The sequence below is a fragment of the Pantherophis guttatus genome, chromosome 2 (genome assembly GCF_059756535.1).
Source record: "Pantherophis guttatus breed Tessera chromosome 2, ASM5975653v1, whole genome shotgun sequence".
NCBI lineage: Eukaryota > Metazoa > Chordata > Lepidosauria > Squamata > Colubridae > Pantherophis > Pantherophis guttatus.
Window position 1 is genome coordinate 255,496,187 of NC_142064.1, and position 18,916 is coordinate 255,515,102.

The 18,916-nt window shown below is 44.5% G+C and overlaps 1 protein-coding gene across 1 annotated transcript in view; it reads left to right on the forward strand.

The window, feature by feature from the left end:
* Window positions 1-12,415, forward strand: part of DDAH2 (DDAH family member 2, ADMA-independent) — a 54,870-nt gene extending 42,455 nt beyond the window's left edge. Inside the window, exons 5-7 of the mRNA XM_034421547.3 lie at window positions 1,064-1,183; window positions 3,537-3,680; window positions 10,494-12,415. Coding sequence (XP_034277438.1) covers window positions 1,064-1,183; window positions 3,537-3,680; window positions 10,494-10,610 — 381 coding nt within the window. The 3' untranslated portion in view covers window positions 10,611-12,415. The remainder of the gene's footprint in view (window positions 1-1,063; window positions 1,184-3,536; window positions 3,681-10,493) is intronic.
* The last annotated feature ends 6,501 nt before the right edge of the window (window positions 12,416-18,916 follow it).

Consider the following 18,916-nt stretch of genomic DNA (forward strand, 5'->3'; position numbering starts at 1 on the left):
TCCCTTGTGGGGTGGAGTCTGGGCAACTGAATGGAGCTAGCAGAGTGTTTTAATGGCCAGATGCCCTTCCTGTCGCCAATGCGGAGTTTTGTTCAGCAGATATATTCTCAGTGTGCCCAGATAGAGAAATATCTGCCTCTACCTAGGATTGAACTCACAGCCTCCTGATTGTGAGGTGACAGTTCCACCTCTAGGCCACCGCACCACTCCAGGCATACCCAAAGTGATCCATGCTTGAAAGGATTCAACATTTTTGTACTTCTCTAATTCCTATTTCAGAAGTCTGCCCGAACCCACCAGGAAATGTCTGAATTCAGTTGAATTCAGATATCTCATGGGTTTTCAAGGTGGACCATTTGGTGATGGGCATTGAAACCCAATAGTTCTCAGCGGGCCTCAAATTGTGAAGTGTGATTTATATATACTGTTCAAGTGGTCTTCCGGGTGTGCTTCAAGGTTTTGGTTACCACCTTTAGAGCGCTCCATGGCTTAGGACCTGGTTATTTACGGGACCACCTGCTGCCGCAAACGGCCTCCCACCGGCCAGTACGCTCTCACAGAGAGGGACTCCTCCGGGTGCTGTCAGCCAAACAATGTCGGCTGGTGGCCCCCGGGGGAGAGCCTTCTCTATGGGGGCACCTACTATCTGGAACGAGCTCCCGGAGATACGGAGGATCCCGGATCTACGCACCTTCCGTTGCGCTCTAAAGACCTTTTTATTTCACCAGGCTGATCTGGCCTAACCTCTCCCATTCTCTTTTTAATGTAAATTTTAATGTAAATTTTAATTTGTTCTTAACCTGGGGTTTTAAATTTGTCTTGGGCTAAATTGATTTAATTCGATTTTACTTTTGCTCTTAAATTTTTGTATTCTATGTGTTTTATCTTGTGCCTGTTCACCGCCCTGAGTCCTTCGGGAGTAGGGCGGTATATAAATAAAAAAAAATGAAAAGTGAGGTTAAGGGTAAAATCACGTATTAGATAGGAGGTATGAAAGAGAAGAGATGTTCTGCAGAGGCCCCTGAACCTCTGCAGAAATTCAAGCAGTGTTCTCTTCCTGCAGGATTTTGCTGTGTCTACCGTTCCTGTCTCAGGCACGTTGCATCTCCGCAGCTTCTGCAGCATGGCGGGACCTGACACCGTTGTCATTGGCAGCAGTGAAGTGGCCAAGAAAGCCATGAAGGTAATTCCTGGAACCGCCAAGGTCTTTTCCTTAAAGAGCCTTCAGGTTCGTGGGACGATCCTCTCCTAGGAAAGAACCAGCGGTGGGTTTCAGAAATGCTTACCACCGGTTCGCCGTACGCACACTCGCTTTGGGGACACGCCTTCTGCGCATGCACCCAGCCTCAAAAACGTGGCTAAATAGGACATCTTCACGCCAGGGCGGGTGGGCAGGCAGAACTGGTCCGAACGGGCTGAATGCCACCTCTGGAAAGAACCCTTCTTCCATTCATCCCCGTTCCCAAAATGTCCTTGCCCATTAACCATCAATGCTGATAATTGTAGAGGACAAGGAATTTCTTGCAGATAAGTCATCCTCTCTGGAAGAGAAACAAAGCAGGCTGGCAGAGAGGTCACTGCTCCGTTTCATGCCCAAAGGAATGCAGTATAGGTAGTCCTCGACTTATGACTGGTTGCTGAGCAACCGTTTGAAGTTACCACAGACCAAAAACAAAAAAAGATACAAGCCAGATTCAAAGTTCGGGAGGCCATCCCTATCCCCACAGTCACATCATCACATTTACGGCAAGGGCGCATACCAAATCCCGTCGCTACCGGTTCGCGCACGGGGCGCTTCTGCACATGTGCAGAAGCATCTGAGCAGGTGGGTGGAGCCTCCCACTGCCACCGCTACTGGTTTGCCCGATCTGGAGTGAACCGGTAGCAACCCACCACTGATTTACGGCTATCTACAGTGTCCTGCAGTCTCAGGATGGTGATTTATTTTTCTATGTGGAACTGTTGTTCATTTCTAATTTCCGGCCAAACAAAAAAAGCCCATTGTAGACAGTTTAATGATTGTTCCAAATATATATATATATATGTAAAATCGGGTCGGTCCTGTGATGACCCACTTAACGACTGGCACAACTTATGACCATAAATCTGGGCTCAATTATGGTTGTAAGTTGAGGCTCACCCGTAAGCTCCACAGAAAATTCTGTCCAATCTCTGACAGGCAAAGAAAAAAAAATGTTTTTTTTGTTTTGTTTTATGGTTTTATTTTCAAAGTTGCGGGCATATTTTCCATCACACAGCAGACACTTTGCTTGTTCCTTGGACACTTTGGAGGTTGGCTAAATAAAGCTCAGTGTGGGTTGCTGCCCACCCAGTAACTAGCATGACTTTCCTAGAATAGCTGTTCCAGTTTCTCAAGCAAAGGCCTGTCAGTGATAATCATCTCCAGCGCCCATTAATTCAAGAGATATACTGCCTTTGGACAGGAAGATTTAATTTTGTTTTCACAATTGGTTAGTATTCACAGCCTTGTTCTCCATGAATCTCTCCCTATCGGAGGCTGCTTTGGGTTTTATTGTTTGATTAAAAAAAGAACAGACCAAAGCTTTTTATAAATAATCGTTTCCTAATATCTTGCTGAGGTACATTCTGCAGAATGATCCTGCTTCAAGGGGAGATTGGCTTGTCCTCACAGTCCCGAATTGATCCCTGTTTTGGTTCTTTTACATACAAGTAGTCCTCAACTTATGACCACCACTGACCCCCAAATTTCTGTTGCTAAGTGAGAGAGTTGCTAAGTGAGTTTTGCCCCATTTTACCTTTTTTGCTAAGGTGGTTGAGTGAATCACTGCCGTTGTTAAATAGTAACATGGTTGTTAAATGAATCTGGCTGCCCCATTGACTTTGCTTGTCGGAAGTTCGCCAAAGAGGATCACGTGATCCCGCGGATGCTGCGACCGTCATAAATATGAACCAGTTGCCAAGCATCTAAATTTTGATCACGGGACCAAGGGGATGCGGCAACAGTTGTAAGTGTGAAAAACGGTCGTAAGTAAGTAAGTCATTTTTTTTCAGTGCCGTTGCAACTTCAAACGGTCATTAAATGAACTGTTGTAAGTCAAGGACTACCTGCATCTGATTTAGGAAGGCAGTTTTTTTTAAGTTTCCCTCAGAAAGAAAAAGGAAAGCTGGAAATGAATCAAAGGTGCTTTTTCAAGAGGCAACTGGATTTTCTGGGTTTTCTTTGAAGACGTTTTGCTTCTCATCCAAGAAGCTTCTTCAGCTCTTCTTCGAAGAGAAGCTTTTCTCCTTCAAAGAAGCTTCAAGGAAGCTTTTCTTCTTCAAAAGAAAAACCAGAAAGTCCAGTTGGCTCTTGAAAAAACACCTTTGGGGCAACCATGACCCGGATGATTGAGAATCTCCAGAGACATTTGGAAATGAACCAGTTCAAGAAAGAGTGGAATGAGGATGGGTAGGGGAGACAAAATGAAAATTACGTTTTCGCTGCAATCTGGATTAGAGCTGTAGATGAGTTGAGTTCCTCTAACCCCCCACCGCCCATCTCTTTTTTTCTGAAGACCATGGAGCAATTAACTGATCACCACTACGAAACGCTGACAGTTCCTGATGACCCAGCTGCTAATTGTATCTACGCTCGTCTGGGCCAGAAGAGTAGCGTCCTTTTGCATCGCAGCACAGAAGAATATCCGAACAGTGTGCAAGTAAGACGAAGGGGAGATTTGGGTCTCATGGAAAGGATGGGGACAGGGGTGGGCTTCATAAATTTTAGCAAGGGGTTCTCTGCCCAATTGCTGGGTGGGCATGGCCATGGTGGGTGTGGCCTAGTAGGCCTCCTGCACCATGGTGGTGGTGGTGGTGGGCATTTTTGCCCTCCCTGGGCTCTGGAAGCTCTCCTTGAACCTCCGGGATGGCAAAAATGGCCTCCCCAGGCTCCGGACGCCCTCTGGAGGGCCCATTTCCGGCCTCCCCAAACTTCCGGTAGGCCCGTTTTTCGCCCTCCCTGAGCCTCCGTGCACACCCTGCACTTACCTGCATCCAAAATGGGTCATGTGGGGACTCCTGGGAGGGGCGGGGCGGGTGGGGCGGGGCCAGCCAGGAGTGGGATTTGGGGGGTTCTCCGAACTGCACAGAATCTTAGCTAGAGGTTCTCCCGAATCCTTGCGAACCCCCAGCAGCCCACCCCTGGGTGGGGGGCTTTTGGGAACGCAATTGATTCTATCTGCAGCATTTGATTGATTGATTATGTGCCATCAACTTGTTTTGAAACTTAATGACGACAGAGGTGGACCTTTTCCAGAATTGTTTGGCCCTTCAGGACTTCCAAAGGTGGACCCATCACCACTGCTGGTCATCCTCTTTCTTTCACTTTTCCCATAATTATCAATTTCTCCACAACAACAACAAAAAATGTACTCAAGGGGAGCTCTATAGACAATCCTCGGCTTGCAACCGTTTGAATTTACAAAAGATCATCCAAAAGCTACTTATAATCTGGTTCTGAAATTGTAGTGTCTGTCCCCCTGGCCATGTGACTGCGGGTTTAGGACTTTTCGGCTCCTACCCTTGGCTGCACCTGCTTCTCCACCAGGATTCTGCCTCGGTGGGATTCTCCTCTAGCTTTTCTCCTCGGCTGACACACACCCATTCATTTGCCCTGGCCAGTGGGCCATGGCCCCTCCGTCCCACACGCTTTGGCAACAGTGTGGCATTGAATGGGCCATGCCGAAGCGTGTGGGACAGAGGGGCCGTGGCCCACTGGCCAGGGCAAATGAGCAGGGGCGTGTCAGCCGAGGAGAAAAGCTAGAGGAGAATCCCGAGGCGGAAGCCTGGCGGAGAAGCAGGCACGGCCAAGGGCAGAAGCTGAAAAGTCCCATTCCGGTGACCATGCTCGGCAACTGGCATAAAACATCCATCTTAAGTAAACCAAAAGATCCAGGAGCCCAAGAAGAAAAAACAGGAATTATCAACAATACATAATGTAAAGATTGTTAGAGCCACTATGGACAGGAAGAAGGCTATTTATTTATTTTAGAAAATTTATATAGCTGCCTATCCGCTTACTCTAAGTGGCTTACAGATGATAAAAGCAAATGTAGAAAAAATAAAAATAATAAAAAATAAAATAATAAGCCCCCACCCTAGACTAGCAGAGTGCATCCATGAATACCAATACCAATAGAGAACAATGGTGAAATCCAATTTTTTTTACTACTGGTTCTGTGGGCGTGGCTTGGTGGGCGTGGCAGGGGAAGGATACTGCAAAATCCCCATTCCTTTCCCACTCCAGGGTAAGGATACTGCAAAATCCCCATTCCCTCCCCACTCTGGGACTAGCCAGAGGTGGTATTTGACAGTTCTCCGAACTACTCAAAATTTCCGCTACCCGTTCTCTGAACCGCTCAAAATTTCTGCTACTGGTTCTCCAGAACCTGTCAGAACCTGCCGGATTTCATCCCTGCTAGAGAACGAGTTTGTTCTAGTGGTTAAGACACCAGGCTAGTCCCGCTTTAGTTAGGGAAGCCAGCTGGGTGATTTTGGGTCAGTCACACACTCTCAGCCCAATCCACCTTACGGGATTGTTGTTGTGGGTAACATAGGAGGAGGAAAGAGTATTAGGAATGTTCTCTGCCTTGAGTTATTTATAAAAATAATAAAAGCAGGCTAAAAATAAACTAGCTGTCAGAACACACAATGAAAATTACTTAATCTCATAATGCTTGGACAGGCTCAATTTTAGTTTCAACTGGGAAACTTTGAGCACCTTTGACCGAGCTAAATCAAAAAAGTTCTAGGGAATTTCTGGAAGCCTGGCATTCAGAAAAATCAGTCATCACAGAGATAAACCACATTTACACACTATTAAAAAAGAAACAATAAAAAGCTAAGAAAGGAACAAAAATAGATAGATAGATAGATAGATAGATAGATAGATAGATAGATAGATAGATGTAGATAGATAGATAGATAGATAGATAGATGTAGATAGATAGATAGATAGATAGATAGATAGATAGATAGATAGATAGATAGATAGATAGATAGATAGATGATAGATAGGTGGGCTACTGGGGGTTCACAGGGGTTCGGGAGAACCTCTAGCTAAGATTCTATACAGTTCAGAGAACCCCCAAATCCCACTCCTGGCTGGCCCCACTCACCCCACCCTGCCCCTCCCAGGAGTCCCCACGCGGCCCGTTTCGGATGCAGGTAAGTGCAGGGCGTGCGCGGAGGCTTTGGGACGGTGAAAAACGGACCTACCCGGCCTCCAGAGGGCCTCCGGATTTGGGGAGGCTGTTTTTGCCCTCCCGGAAGCTCGAGGAAAGCCTCTGGAGCCTGGGAGGGCAAAAACACCCCCCCCCCGCCATGGTGCAGGAGGCCGACTAGGCCACAACCGCCATGGCCACTCTCACCCAGCAACTGGGCAGAGAACCCCTTGCTAAAATTTTTGAAGCTCACCCCTGGTGAGGTAGGTAGGTAGGTAGATAGGTAGGTAGCTAGGTAGATAGATAGATAGATAGATAGATAGATAGATAGATAGATAGATAGATAGATAGATAGATAGATAGATAGGACTAGAACAAATCCTTTCTAGCAGCCAACATCCAGATAAGCAGGGATTAACACCAGACAAATAATGAAGTAGAAAACAATGCTATTCAAGAAACTGCTAAGGAGAAAACTACAACCCCACGAATACTCGCAGGGCAAGCTACTGTATATAAACAGAGAGCAAACCGCACACTCTGTTGCTTTTAATGTTTCTAGTCATATACTGAAACATCTGCAAGCAAACAACCAAATTCAGAGAGCACCAAGTTCAACGCTGAGCTACAAATAACTCTCTTCTATTGGGACACATTTGAAATATCAGAAAGGTTCTTATACTGTACATCCTCAAATACTAATGTGTACTCAGAAAGCTCCCTGGGAACCCATTCCACCTTTTAAAAAAATAATTAAAATTAAATAGGAAACTGGTATAGTGAAAATGAGGTATGTTAAAGGCATTGGTATGATCCCTGCAGTCAAGCCCCAGGCAGTCTGGCAAGATCAAGAAAGCAAGAAGTGCAGATCTCTATAAAGTCTCTTAATCTTGATCTGGAAAAGGTGTTTTTTTTTTTAAAAAAAAGGCTTAGTTTATTTAAGGGCGCAGGTTTCTATGAACTGCAAGTCACCTCATCCAACCCGCTGCTTGTCGAGATCTTGTGAGATAACCTGAGACTTTTTAATGTAACTGAGTTCAGCAATCTCTTGATCAATTTTGATGTTTAAGCAGAATTCTGGGAGTTTCACACACCTTCAAGTAGCCAAGATAACAGAATAACAAAGTTGGAAGGGACCTTGGAGGTCTTCTAGTCCAACCTCCTGGTTGAGCAGGAAACCCTATACCGTTTCAGATAAATTGTTGTCCAATCTCTTCTTAAAAACCTCCAGTGTTGGAGCACCCACAACTTCTGGAGGCAAATTATTCCACTAATTAATTGTTCTAATTGTTAGGAATGTTTACCTTAGTTCTAGGTTGCTTCTCTCCTTGATTAGTTTCCATCCATTGCTTCTTGTCCTGCTTTCAGGCGCTTTCGAAAATAGGTTGACGCCCTCTTTTTTATGTCACCCCTTTAGATGTTGAAACACTGCTATCATTATCACCCCTAGTCTTTCTTTTCATTAAACTAGGCATACCCAAGGACGGTATTTTTGAAAAAATAAACATTGTTCCTCTCTGGTGTAAGGCAGAGGGGTTGAGATAAAGAAAATATCTGCTACGCCTAATTCCTGCAACTGTTCTTTATAGGTTTTAGCCTCCAGTCCCCTAATCATCTTTGTTGCTCTTCTCTGCACGCTTTCTAGAGTCTCCACATCCTCTTTAAGTCTCATTTTACAGTGGGGTTTTAACCTATCATAAGTGTTGATTATCTACCTCACAATGTAACCTACATTTGCATTAATAACTTGTCTTCAATAGAAGAGAGTATCTGTACCTCAGGGCTGAAATGTGAGGTTCTTGGTGCTCTCTGAGCTTGGGGATTTGCTGGTAGACATTTCCTTACTCAAGTACCATCATTTTATTTTATTGTTTAGCTCAGGGGTCTGCAACCTTAAATACTCAAAGAGCCATTTGGACTCGTTTCCCACAGAAAAGAAAACACCGGGAGCCACAAAACCTGGGTGGGCGTGGCCAACTTGATGTCACTTACTTCCACCAGTCACATGACCCCCTCTAGCCACGCCTATGCAGCCGGTCATTAGGGCAGAGAACCAGTTGTTAAAAAGCACCGGGAACCACAAAATCCTTTTGACATCTCTCTCTCTCCCCTCCTCCCTCTCTCCCACCCTCCCTCTCTCTCTGTATCTCTCTATGTCTGTCTCTCTCCCCCTCTCTCTGTATCTCTCTGTCTCTGCCCTGGCTGCTTCTCCATCCCCGCCGTTACCCTTACCTTCTCAGGCCAAGCGAGGAGTGACTGGGAGGGGAATGCGAGGGGCGGGGCCAGCCAGTGGTGGGATCACCTGACAGGGAGCCACAGCAGAGGGCCCAAAGAGCCGCATGTGGCTCCAGAGCCACAGGTTGCTGACCCCTGATTCAGCTATTTAACATCACCAGTGTGAACATCTCCTTCCTTCTCCTCCCTCAACTCATCCCAGTTTCAACCCTGCATCTGATGATGAAAATGTACACTGTTACAAAAAATGTTAGTCAGAAAAAGTGTGACTAAACTCCTGATTTTTAGTAACCATACATTGTCACAATTCTCCTCTTGCAACTTTTAGAAATTGTAAGTGGAATGTCCCAGCCTCGTTTATAATAAATCAGTTAAGGTGGGTTTTTTTCCTGAATGATTGAAAAGCTTCTTTTCAGATTGTTAGCAATCTGAAAAGTAAGTTGCCATGTATGAAATAGACTGCCAGCAAATTTATTTATTTATTTATTTATTAGTCATATTTCTATGCCGCCCACTCTCCAAGGACTCTGGGCGGCCTACACCAAAGACAGTATACTAAATAGCATATTGCCCCCAACAATCTGGGTCCTCATTTTACCCACCTCGGAAGGATGGAAGGCTAAGTCAACCTTGAGCCTGTGAGATTTGATCTGCTGATCTGCTGAACTAGCAGTCAGCTGAAGTAGTTGCAGTACTGCACTCTAACCACTGTGCCACCTCAGCTCTATCTAAATTTGTCTTCCGTCCTTGGGTTGTCTATATCAACCGATAGAAGCAAATATTTGTAGATCAGGGTTGAAATGAGGGATTCTTAGTGCTCTCTGAGCTTGGTTGTTTTCCTGCTGATCTTTCATTACCCAAACTAAGTAACATCATCTGTATATATATCTACTCTGCCTTCCATTCCTTTGTTAGCCTGTCTACCATAATGGGTGGAAACTAATCAAGGAGAGAAGCAACCTAGAACTAAGGAGAAATTTCCTAACAGTGAGAACAATTAATCAGTGGAACAGCTTTGCCTTCAGAAGTTGTCGGTGCTCCATCATTGGAGGCTTTTAAGAAGAGACTGGACAATCATTTGTCTGAAATGGTATAGAGCAGGGGTGTCAAACTCGATTTCGTTGAGAGCCGCATCAGGGTTGTGTTTGACCTCGGGAGGGGGGGGCGCGGGGGGCGGTGTGTGTGTGGCCAGAGTGGGCATGGCCAGCTCGACAACACTCGTGTCGGGGGCACCTGTGGTGGCCATGTGCTAAGGCAGGACTTCCCTCAGACCCTCCGTCACTCTCATTATAATCTCCTTCCTTCCTTCCTTCCTTCCTTCCTTCCTTCCTTCCTTCCTTCCTTCCTTCCTTCCTTCCTTCCTTCCTTCCTTCCTTCCTTCCTTCCTTCCTTCCTTCCTTTTTTTCCTTCCCTCTTCCTTCTCCTTTCTTCTTCCTTCCCCTCTTCCCTTATTTTTCCTTCCTTGCTCTCTTCCCATCTTTTTCTTTTTCTTTCCTCTTTCCCTTTCTCCTTTCCTGTCCCTTCTTTTGGATGCTCAAATGCAAAAGAGGAAACATCTCTCCTTTCTTTTTTGTTCTTTAGTTTGTTTTGCTAGCCCTCTGCCAGAGGCACGAAGGGCCGGCCCTTTGTTGTTTCCAGGGCGGCCCCGCAGGCCAGCATCCAGCAGGCCAGTTCTGGACCGTGGGCCATGAGCTTGACACCCCTGGTATAGAGTCTCCTCCATATATATAGAAGAACTCCAAGGTCCCTTTCAACTCTATTATTCTGTATTCTGTACCTCCAAAGATCCTGCTGGGATGGCAGAGAGCATCTCAGAAGCTAATTTATCTTTTGATAATCGAATGTTTTGTGACTAATGGGTCTGTGATGGCGGCCATTTTCTGAGCGGGCATATCTCTGCAATCAGTTGTGTTGTGAGTGCGTTGTGAGAAAGTCAGAGATTGCCACATCTCAAAATGTCAGGTGTGGCTCCAACTCAGAAAATATGGTCTATTCCTGCTTTAAAAGAGCCGAGTTAGGAGTGGTCTGCATTTGTAAAAGAGAAATAACACGTTTCTGTTTTGCTTGTGTTCTTAGCCTTTTCAGAAGCTTCCAGATTACACCCTGATCCCTGCGGCGTGCACAGAAGTAGCCAAACTTGGTGGGACTCTCTCTTCCTGTTCTCTTCTCATCAATAAGAAGCTGGAGATCTAGTGCCTATAGATCCACACAAAAATACAGATTCCCCCCCAGTTCCTGGAGCCCTTTCCTTGTTTTCTTTGTGTAGAGCAATGTAGCTCTTTCCCCACCGTCCCTCCACTTCCTTACGAAGCAGAGTGCCACCCTAATTCCCACGCCTGCTAATTAGGTCAGATTTAAATTTGGTATCTGTTTCTCTTTTAATTTACATTGGACCTTCTCTTCCCCACCAAGTCTTACCTCTCTTTACTTTTCTCTTTATCTTTTCTTATGTTACCCATAAAGGATGTGGTGGCTCAGTGGCTAAGACGCTGAGCTTGTCGATCGAAAGGTCGGCAGTTCACCGGTTCGAATCCCTAGTGCCACGTAACGGGGTGAGCTCCCGTTACTTGTCCCAGCTTCTGCCAACCTAGCAGTTCGAAAGCACGTTAAAAAAAAGGCAAGTAGAAAAATAGGGACCACCTTTGGTGGGAAGGTAACAGCGTTCCGTGCGCCTTTGGCGTTTAGTCATGCCGGCCACATGACCACGGAGAGGTCTTCGGACAGCGCTGGCTCTCTTCGGCTTTGAAACGGAGATTAGCACCGTCCCCTAGAGTTGGGAACCATTAGCACATATGTGCGAGGGGAACCTTTACCTTTACCTTTATGTTACCCTTTAGAAAGATTTTTTACTCCGGCATAGATAGGGGTTTATATCTCTTGCTCCCAAAACTTAATAAAAGCCACATCAAGGAAGCTTGGCCTTTCAGCAATTCGTCAGTAACTCCTATTTTATAATAAGGTTCTCAAATGGTCAACCCCACTTGGAGGATTTAAGATTAACAGTGGTGCTTTTTTCCTCCCTTCTTCTTCTTCTTTTTTGGCTTTGTCAATGAGAGGATTTTGTGGGACAAGATTATTGCAATAGATACGGAGATATAGTTGTGGGCAGCCTTTTTTTTTTTTTTTTGGAAGATCCTTAGGAGCTGGTGGCCAAAATAGGACCTTTATTATTTTTTTTTCTCCTTCTATATCATTATATTAGTTTTGGAAAACAGAGGTATTCTTGTAGCCAAGGTCTGCTTGCGATTGTTATTGCAAATGACTGGCTTGGCAAATAGATCATCTTCCATTGTTAGAGAACTGGATAATTCTAATACCACTGGTTATTATGGATTAGGAGGCATCCCTAACCAGTAATGGTGGAAATCTAACATTGCATATGTCCTGGCAGAAGTCTTAGTGGTGGTGAAGGTCCAGATGACCTTCACTGCCTCTGAAATGTTCTCAAAAAACTTCACAAGTAGCAATAGAGGAGAATATCTGCAGCTCAGGGTTGAACTGAGGAATCCTTGGTGTTCTCTGAGCTTGGTTGTTTTTTGTAGACATTTCATTACCCGACTAGGTTACGTCATCAGTTGGATAATGAAACATCTGCAAGTAGACAATGAAGCTCAGAGAGCAGCAAGGGCTCCACAACTTCGTAAATGGTATCTTATATCTCTGCTTAGCCTACTCTATACCACGATGCTTTTAATTTTGGGTTTCTGAGAGTATAGAGTTATTCTCCGCTGTTTTCCCAGCTCACAGCAGTTTCCTTCATGCCACTTCTGTGAAAACTCACAAAACGAAAGTCATCAACCGAGGAGACTTTTCCTTCAACAGCACCACGTTGTGTATTTGTGTAATGTGGATAAGGGGCACTTGTAGCAATGTTCTTGAGAACAATTCTGCTGACGACCAGTTCTAGGAGCCTAGATGATTCACTCACTGCCTCGTTTAACCCTCTGTGAAATCAGTTTTTTTAAAAAGTAATAAATAAAAGACTGCCAACAACTAAATTTCTTAATGGGTCTCTCTTCTTTGGTTTCATTCTTGGATTTTGGTTCGCCCTACCATCGTCCAACTGAAGAGCTTCCATTTTAACGGCAATCCTTTTAAATACAGGTAGTCCTTGACTTACGTCCACAAATGAGCCCAAAATTTCAGTTGCTAAGGAAGACATTTTGTTAAGTGGATTTTGTCCCCTTTTTCGATCTTTATTGCCACAGGTGTTAACTGAATCACTGCAGTCATTAAGTTAGTTACACAGTTGTTAAGTGAATCTGGCTTCCCCGTCGACTTTGCTCGTCAGAAGGTTGCAAAATGTGATCACAGGACACTGCAACAGTCATAGATACATGCCAGTTGCCAAGTGTCCGAATCTTGATCACATGACCGTGGGGATGCTAAAATGGTAATTGTGAAAAATGGTCATTTATTTTTCAGCGCGGTTACTAAACGAATGATTGTAAGTCAAGGACTATCTCAATAAGTTTTTTTCTGTTTTCTGTCTAATAAATCATGGTGTCTCCTAACAATTCAAAGGGCAAAATAAAAGGAGATAAAAGGATATTTGGATTTCAGATTTATTTTCTTTAACTGTGTGAGAAGTAATGGAATAGAGATGATAAAGGATGATTCTCCAAAGCCAACAAGATATTTTCAACATGTGTCCATGCATGGCATCTAGCTGTGTTGTGAAACTTTCACATCAAATGGAATATGGTGTATCACAATATGTTTGTGCCTTGCTAGATGTCTGCTGTTTCTTTATTCCTGCAGTAAGCAAGAAAAGCAAAATAAAATCAGAACATACATTGACTCCTTAGCACGGTGTAATACGTAGCTGATAGTTCCTGCTTGGTTTTGTGAATTGCAATCACTACGAGGCCCATCCTGTGTTTATTTCAAACTGTCCAACTCAATCAATTGAATGTGATTCTCGGCCTCATACAACATAAATTAAACATACAGCCAAAATAAATAAATAAATAAATAAATTACACATTCTTGAAAAAAAACACAAATGTGCAAAAATGGCAAGCTGAACGGAATAGATTAAATTAACAAACAATAGGGGACTCCATTCACCAAGACTAGGTGTGCCCAACCTTGGGGGACTTTTAAGACTTGTGAACTTCCATTCTCAGAATTCCCCAGGGAATTCTGGGAGTTGAAGTCCAGAATTCTTACAGTTACCAAGGTTGGATATTCCCAACCTAGGCATTTATCTCCATTCAGATCTGGGGAAACACCATTCTAAAGGAGACAGAGTCAGGGCCCATCAGATGTCTGGGGGAAGATCATTCCAGTGAGCAAGACGGCCACTAAAATGTGATGCTACTTAAATCCTATCAAGTGACGACTTAATGAGTGGGAGTGGGAATACCTGGGGTTGGGCAGTGTTCATAGGAAAAGGCAGATCTGCAAATAGCTCAAGTTCTATGCCACGTATGGCTTTAAAGGTGATATCCACCATCTTGAATTGTACTTGGAAGGTTATTAGGAGATAGTGCAGATCACAGAGTAACAAGATAGACCAGGGGTGTCAAACTCAATGTCCGTGAGCTGGATTAGGCCCTTGGGGTGCTTAAACCTGGCCCATGGGACTGGCCTGGAAATCGTAAAGGACTGGCCCGCAGTGCCTATGGCAGCCAAAATGGGGCACGGGGCTGTGATGGGTTTCAAATTTTTTTACTACCGGTTCTATGGGTGTGGCTTAGTGGGCATGGCTTGGTGGGTGTGGCAGAGGAAGGATACTGTAAAATCTCCATTCCCTCCACAATCCAGGGGAAGGATACTGTAAAATCTCCATTCCCTCCACAATCCAGGGAAAGGTTACTGCAAAATCCGCATTTCCTCCGGATCAACTGGGACTTGGGAGGCAGAGAATAGATGGGGCCAGTTAGAATTTTTTACTACTGCACTCAAAATTTCCCCTACCGGTTCTCCAGAACTGGTCAGAACCTGCTGAAACCCACCTCTGGCACGGGGGGCCCTCATGTGGCCCCCTGCACCCCATTTTGGCTAGCAGGGTGCTGCAGGAAGCTGTCCAGGCTGAAAACAGGGCATGGGGGGGCTCACATGGCCCCTCCGTGGCCCAGTTTGGCTGGCAGAGTGGCCAGTTTGGCCCACCCCCTGGCCGGCCCGAAGAGAACTACAGTTTGAGACCCCTGAAATAGACCAATTTGGTCTAGTGGTTAAGTCACCAGGCTAGAAATCGGGAGACTGGGAGTTCTAGTCCTGCCTTAGCCATGAACATCGTTTGGGTGACCCTACGCCAGTCACTCAAATCTCTCGGCTCACCTCACCTCACAGGATTGCTGTGGGAAAAATAGGAGGAGGAAGGTGTGTTCACCATCTCGAGTTATTCGTAAAAATAATAAAGGTGGGATAAAAATAAATACATAAAATGTCACATGAACAAAGCAATTCGCACCATCCTGCTGGATTCTGGATCAGCTGAAGTACTGGATAGCCCTCAATTATTTATTTATTTATTTATTTATTTATTATATTTCTATACCGCCTTTCTCCCGTAGGACTCAAGACGGTGTACAGTCAAGAAAAATATAGATACACAAACATCATAAAATTGCTAATTAAAATTATTATTATAACATAGTTTGGCCCAATTAAATAGAACCTAAAATTAGATAACATTTTAAAAAATGTTATCAAGACCAGCCCCACGGATGGCGTGTTAGAAGAATCCAATTGTTATAACTCCCTTACTTCCGTTTTGAACACATGCCAGGATCTTCCTCAAAATATTAGCTGGCAAATGGCTTTGGAAGCCATTTGCCCTGTGAAACGGTATATAATAGGGAATTTTCAGAGTTGATATATGCAAAGAGCCAATGATCCGAATTGAGAGAATGTATGCATGAGGAAGGCTTAATGAGGAAGTGTTGTATCGACTTGAAAGTAAGTAAAATAGGAATGGAAACAGAAATATGGGGGGGATTTCTTCTTCTGAAAAAGTTTCCCTTTCAGTTGAGGGTTATTTTAAGATTCAAGTTCACCTTCCGTTCAAGTTAGAATACGTGGTCTCAAATATTTATTGCCAAACTTGGCTTTTCATGTACTTCTTTTTTTTTGTACTGGGTGGGAAGGAAGAACAAAGTTCTCACTTTGTAAATATGAGAGGAAAATTTCAAGTGGGTAAAGACATTAAAATTTCCATCCCTGGACAGTAGTCAAGTGATCCAATACGGTAAGAAGGATTAATCCAATTTGTGTTTTTCCTTGGAATATCTCCATTGCTACAGCCACTTTCTTTTAGAAAGGGGAAAAAAAATGCCTTACACCAGAGGTCTTCAAACTTGGCAGCTTTAAGACTTGTGGACTTCAACTCCCAGAATAGCTATGCTGGCTGGAGAATTCTGGGAGTTGAAGTCCACAAGTCTTAAAGCTGCCAAGTTTGAAGACCTCTGTCTTACACCAACTGCCAGTTCATTTCCAAGTACAAGTAGTCCTCAACTTACAACGGTTCATTTAATGACCGTTCAAAGTTACAATGGCACTGAAAAAAATGACTTATGACCGTTTATTTACACAATATGACCATTGTAGCATCCCCGTGGTTACCCAATCAGATGCTTTGGCAACTGGTTCATATTTATGACGCTTGCCGTGTCCCAGGATCATGTGATCGACTTTTGCAACTTGACAAACAAAGTCAATGGGTAAGCCAGATTCCGTTAAAAACTTTGATACTAACTTAACAACTACAGTGATTCACTTAACAACTGTGGCAAGAAAAATTCGTTAAATGGGACAAAATTCACTTAACAGCTTCTCGCTTAGCAACATAAATTTTGGGCTCAGTTGTGGTCGAGGACTACCTGTAAAAAGGTAAAGGTTTCCCTGTCCAGTCGTATCCATCTCTACGGGTTAATGTTAGGGTTCCAAGTAACACCCCCGAAAGAAAACTCCGAGGCTTGAGTTTCCTCAAAGTTACACTTTATTAGAGATGTCATATTGGCACATCTGGGAAAACCCGAATCTGAAAGCTTCCAGGTTTTCCCCACCCAAAGGAAAGTTCAACACCCTGCCCAACACACACATGTCCATCACATGGTCCAATCCAAATACCGTGCCGAGTGGAGACGCCTCCCAGTTCCAACCCTTCAGGTGCAGGGCAAGATGTCCTTGACCTTCTGAGAAAGGAACGTTATTATGATTATATATCACCCTGCCTCCATACAATCCCCCCTCCCAGTTTCCCACAATAGTAAATGTGGCAGGCCTGAAGATGCAACTAAAAAGATGGCTTCCAGGCCTGACATGGTGCTCATCTTCATTTCTTGGCAGAGGGAGCCAGTGTTGTCCGAAGAAAATTTCCGTGGTCATGTGGCCAGCATGGCTATGCACCAAAGAGACATGGAACTCTCTTACCTTCTCACTAAAGTGGTACCTGTTAATCTACTTGCATTTGCATCAGTGGTGGGTTTCAAAAAATTTTACTACCGGTTCTGTGGGTGTGGCTTGGTGGGCGTGGCATGGCACGTGATGTCCCGCTGCCTGGAGGCCGTGCAGGTCTGGATGGGGAGAAATAGGCTCAAACTCAACCCTTCCAAGACCGAGTGGCTGTGGCTCCCGGCGTCCCGGTAAAGTCAGCTATCGCCATCGCTGTCTATAGGGGGTGAATCTTTACCCTCCACAGAGAGGGCTCGCAATCTGGGTGTTCTCCTGGATACACAGCTGTCTTTAGAAGAGCATATGACGGCCGTGGCCAGGGGGGACTTCTATCAGGTTCGCCTGATCCGCCAGTTGCGTCCCTTTCTGGACCGGGACGCCTTGCGCTTGGTCACTCATGCCCTTGTTACCTCTCGGCTGGACTACTGTAATGCTCTCTACATGGGGCTCCCCTTGAAGAGCACTCGGAGGCTCCAACTGGTCCAGAATGCAGCCGCGCGGATAATTATGGGTGCAACCCATTGCGCTCACGTAACACCTCTCCTGCGCGAGCTGCACTGGCTCCCAGTGGTCTTCCGGGTGCGATTCAAGGTGTTGGTTACCACCTTTAAAGCGCTCCATGGCTCAGGACCTGGATACTTACGAGACCGCCTTCTGCCACCGATAACCTCCCACCGACCTGTTCGCTCCCACAGAGAGGGACTCCTCAGAGTGCTGTCGGCCAAACTATGTTGGCTGGCGACACCCAGGGGGAGAGCCTTCTCTGTGGGGGCATCTGCCCTTTGGAACGAACTGCCCCGGAAATACGCACAATCTCTGACCTCCGAGTTTTTCGCTGTGCCCTCAAGACCCTGCTCTTCCGACAGGCAGGGCTATCTTTGTAAAGGAGTTTTAAATTCAGAGTTTTAAATTTTTGTGTTTTTAATGAATTTTGGCTGCAAATGTAATAATTTTAATAATTTTTAAATTTAATTTGGATTTGTATTGTGTTTTTTACTTGGCTGTGCACCGCCCCAAGTCCTTCGGGAAAGGGGCGGTAGAGAAATAAAATTATCTATCTATCTATGGCTTGGTGGGCGTGGCAGGAAAAGGATACTGTAAAATCTCCATTCCCACCCAACTCCAGGGGAAGATTACTGCAAAATCCCCACTTCCTCCTGATCAGCTGGAAATTGGGAGGCAGAGAATAGATGGGGGCGGGGCCAGTCAGAATTTTTACTACCAGTTCTCCGAACTACTCAAAATTTCCACTACCGGTTCTCCAGAATTGGTCAGAACCTGCTGAAACCCACCTCTGATTTGCATGCTCTCGTATTTATAGTATTTCCATGTGAAATATGGTAAAGCAAACAGATTTTTAACCCTTAAATTACTACAACTTGTGTCTGAATCTTTGAGATCTCTCTATTGTCCCTTCGCCACTGATCTGTCTCACAACAGCATGGGTTCAGCTGTCTCCAAAGCCACCCCAGGTCTTCAGAACATGGTCTCTATTGTAGAGAAGAATCTGACTTTGCTGGGTTTAAAAAGCTGAAGCAATCTTTTTAATGGTTGCATCAAGACTCTGCTGGTTGGCACATGAAGAAAATGATCAGAAAATAACCAATAAGAAAAATAATATAATAAACACAGGTAGTCCTCAACCTTACAACAGTTCATTTAGTGTCCATTCGAAGTTATAACAGCACTGAAAAAAGTGGCTTAAGCTTCCACACTTATAACCGTTGCAGTATAACCCCATGGTCACAATAAAAATTCAGAGCCTTGACAACTGACTCATATTTATAGAGTTGCCAGGTGTCCACTATTTGAGCGGACAGTCCACTTTTTTCACATTATGTTCACTATTTTTTTTCACAAAATAGTGGACATTTTTTTTATTCAAAAGCTTTATGATAAAATGGTACGTAATCTAAAGCTGTAGAGTCTAAGAGAATAAGGATAGGAGAATCGCGTTTTGTCTTTTTTTCATAAGTTAGAATGAGACAAAGATCGAATATCCATTGAACTCGATTCTCCGAAAAAATTAATGAGATTAAAATAAAAATATATTATAAAATTATGTACAGTTCACATTTTTAAAATGTATTGTAGCTTGT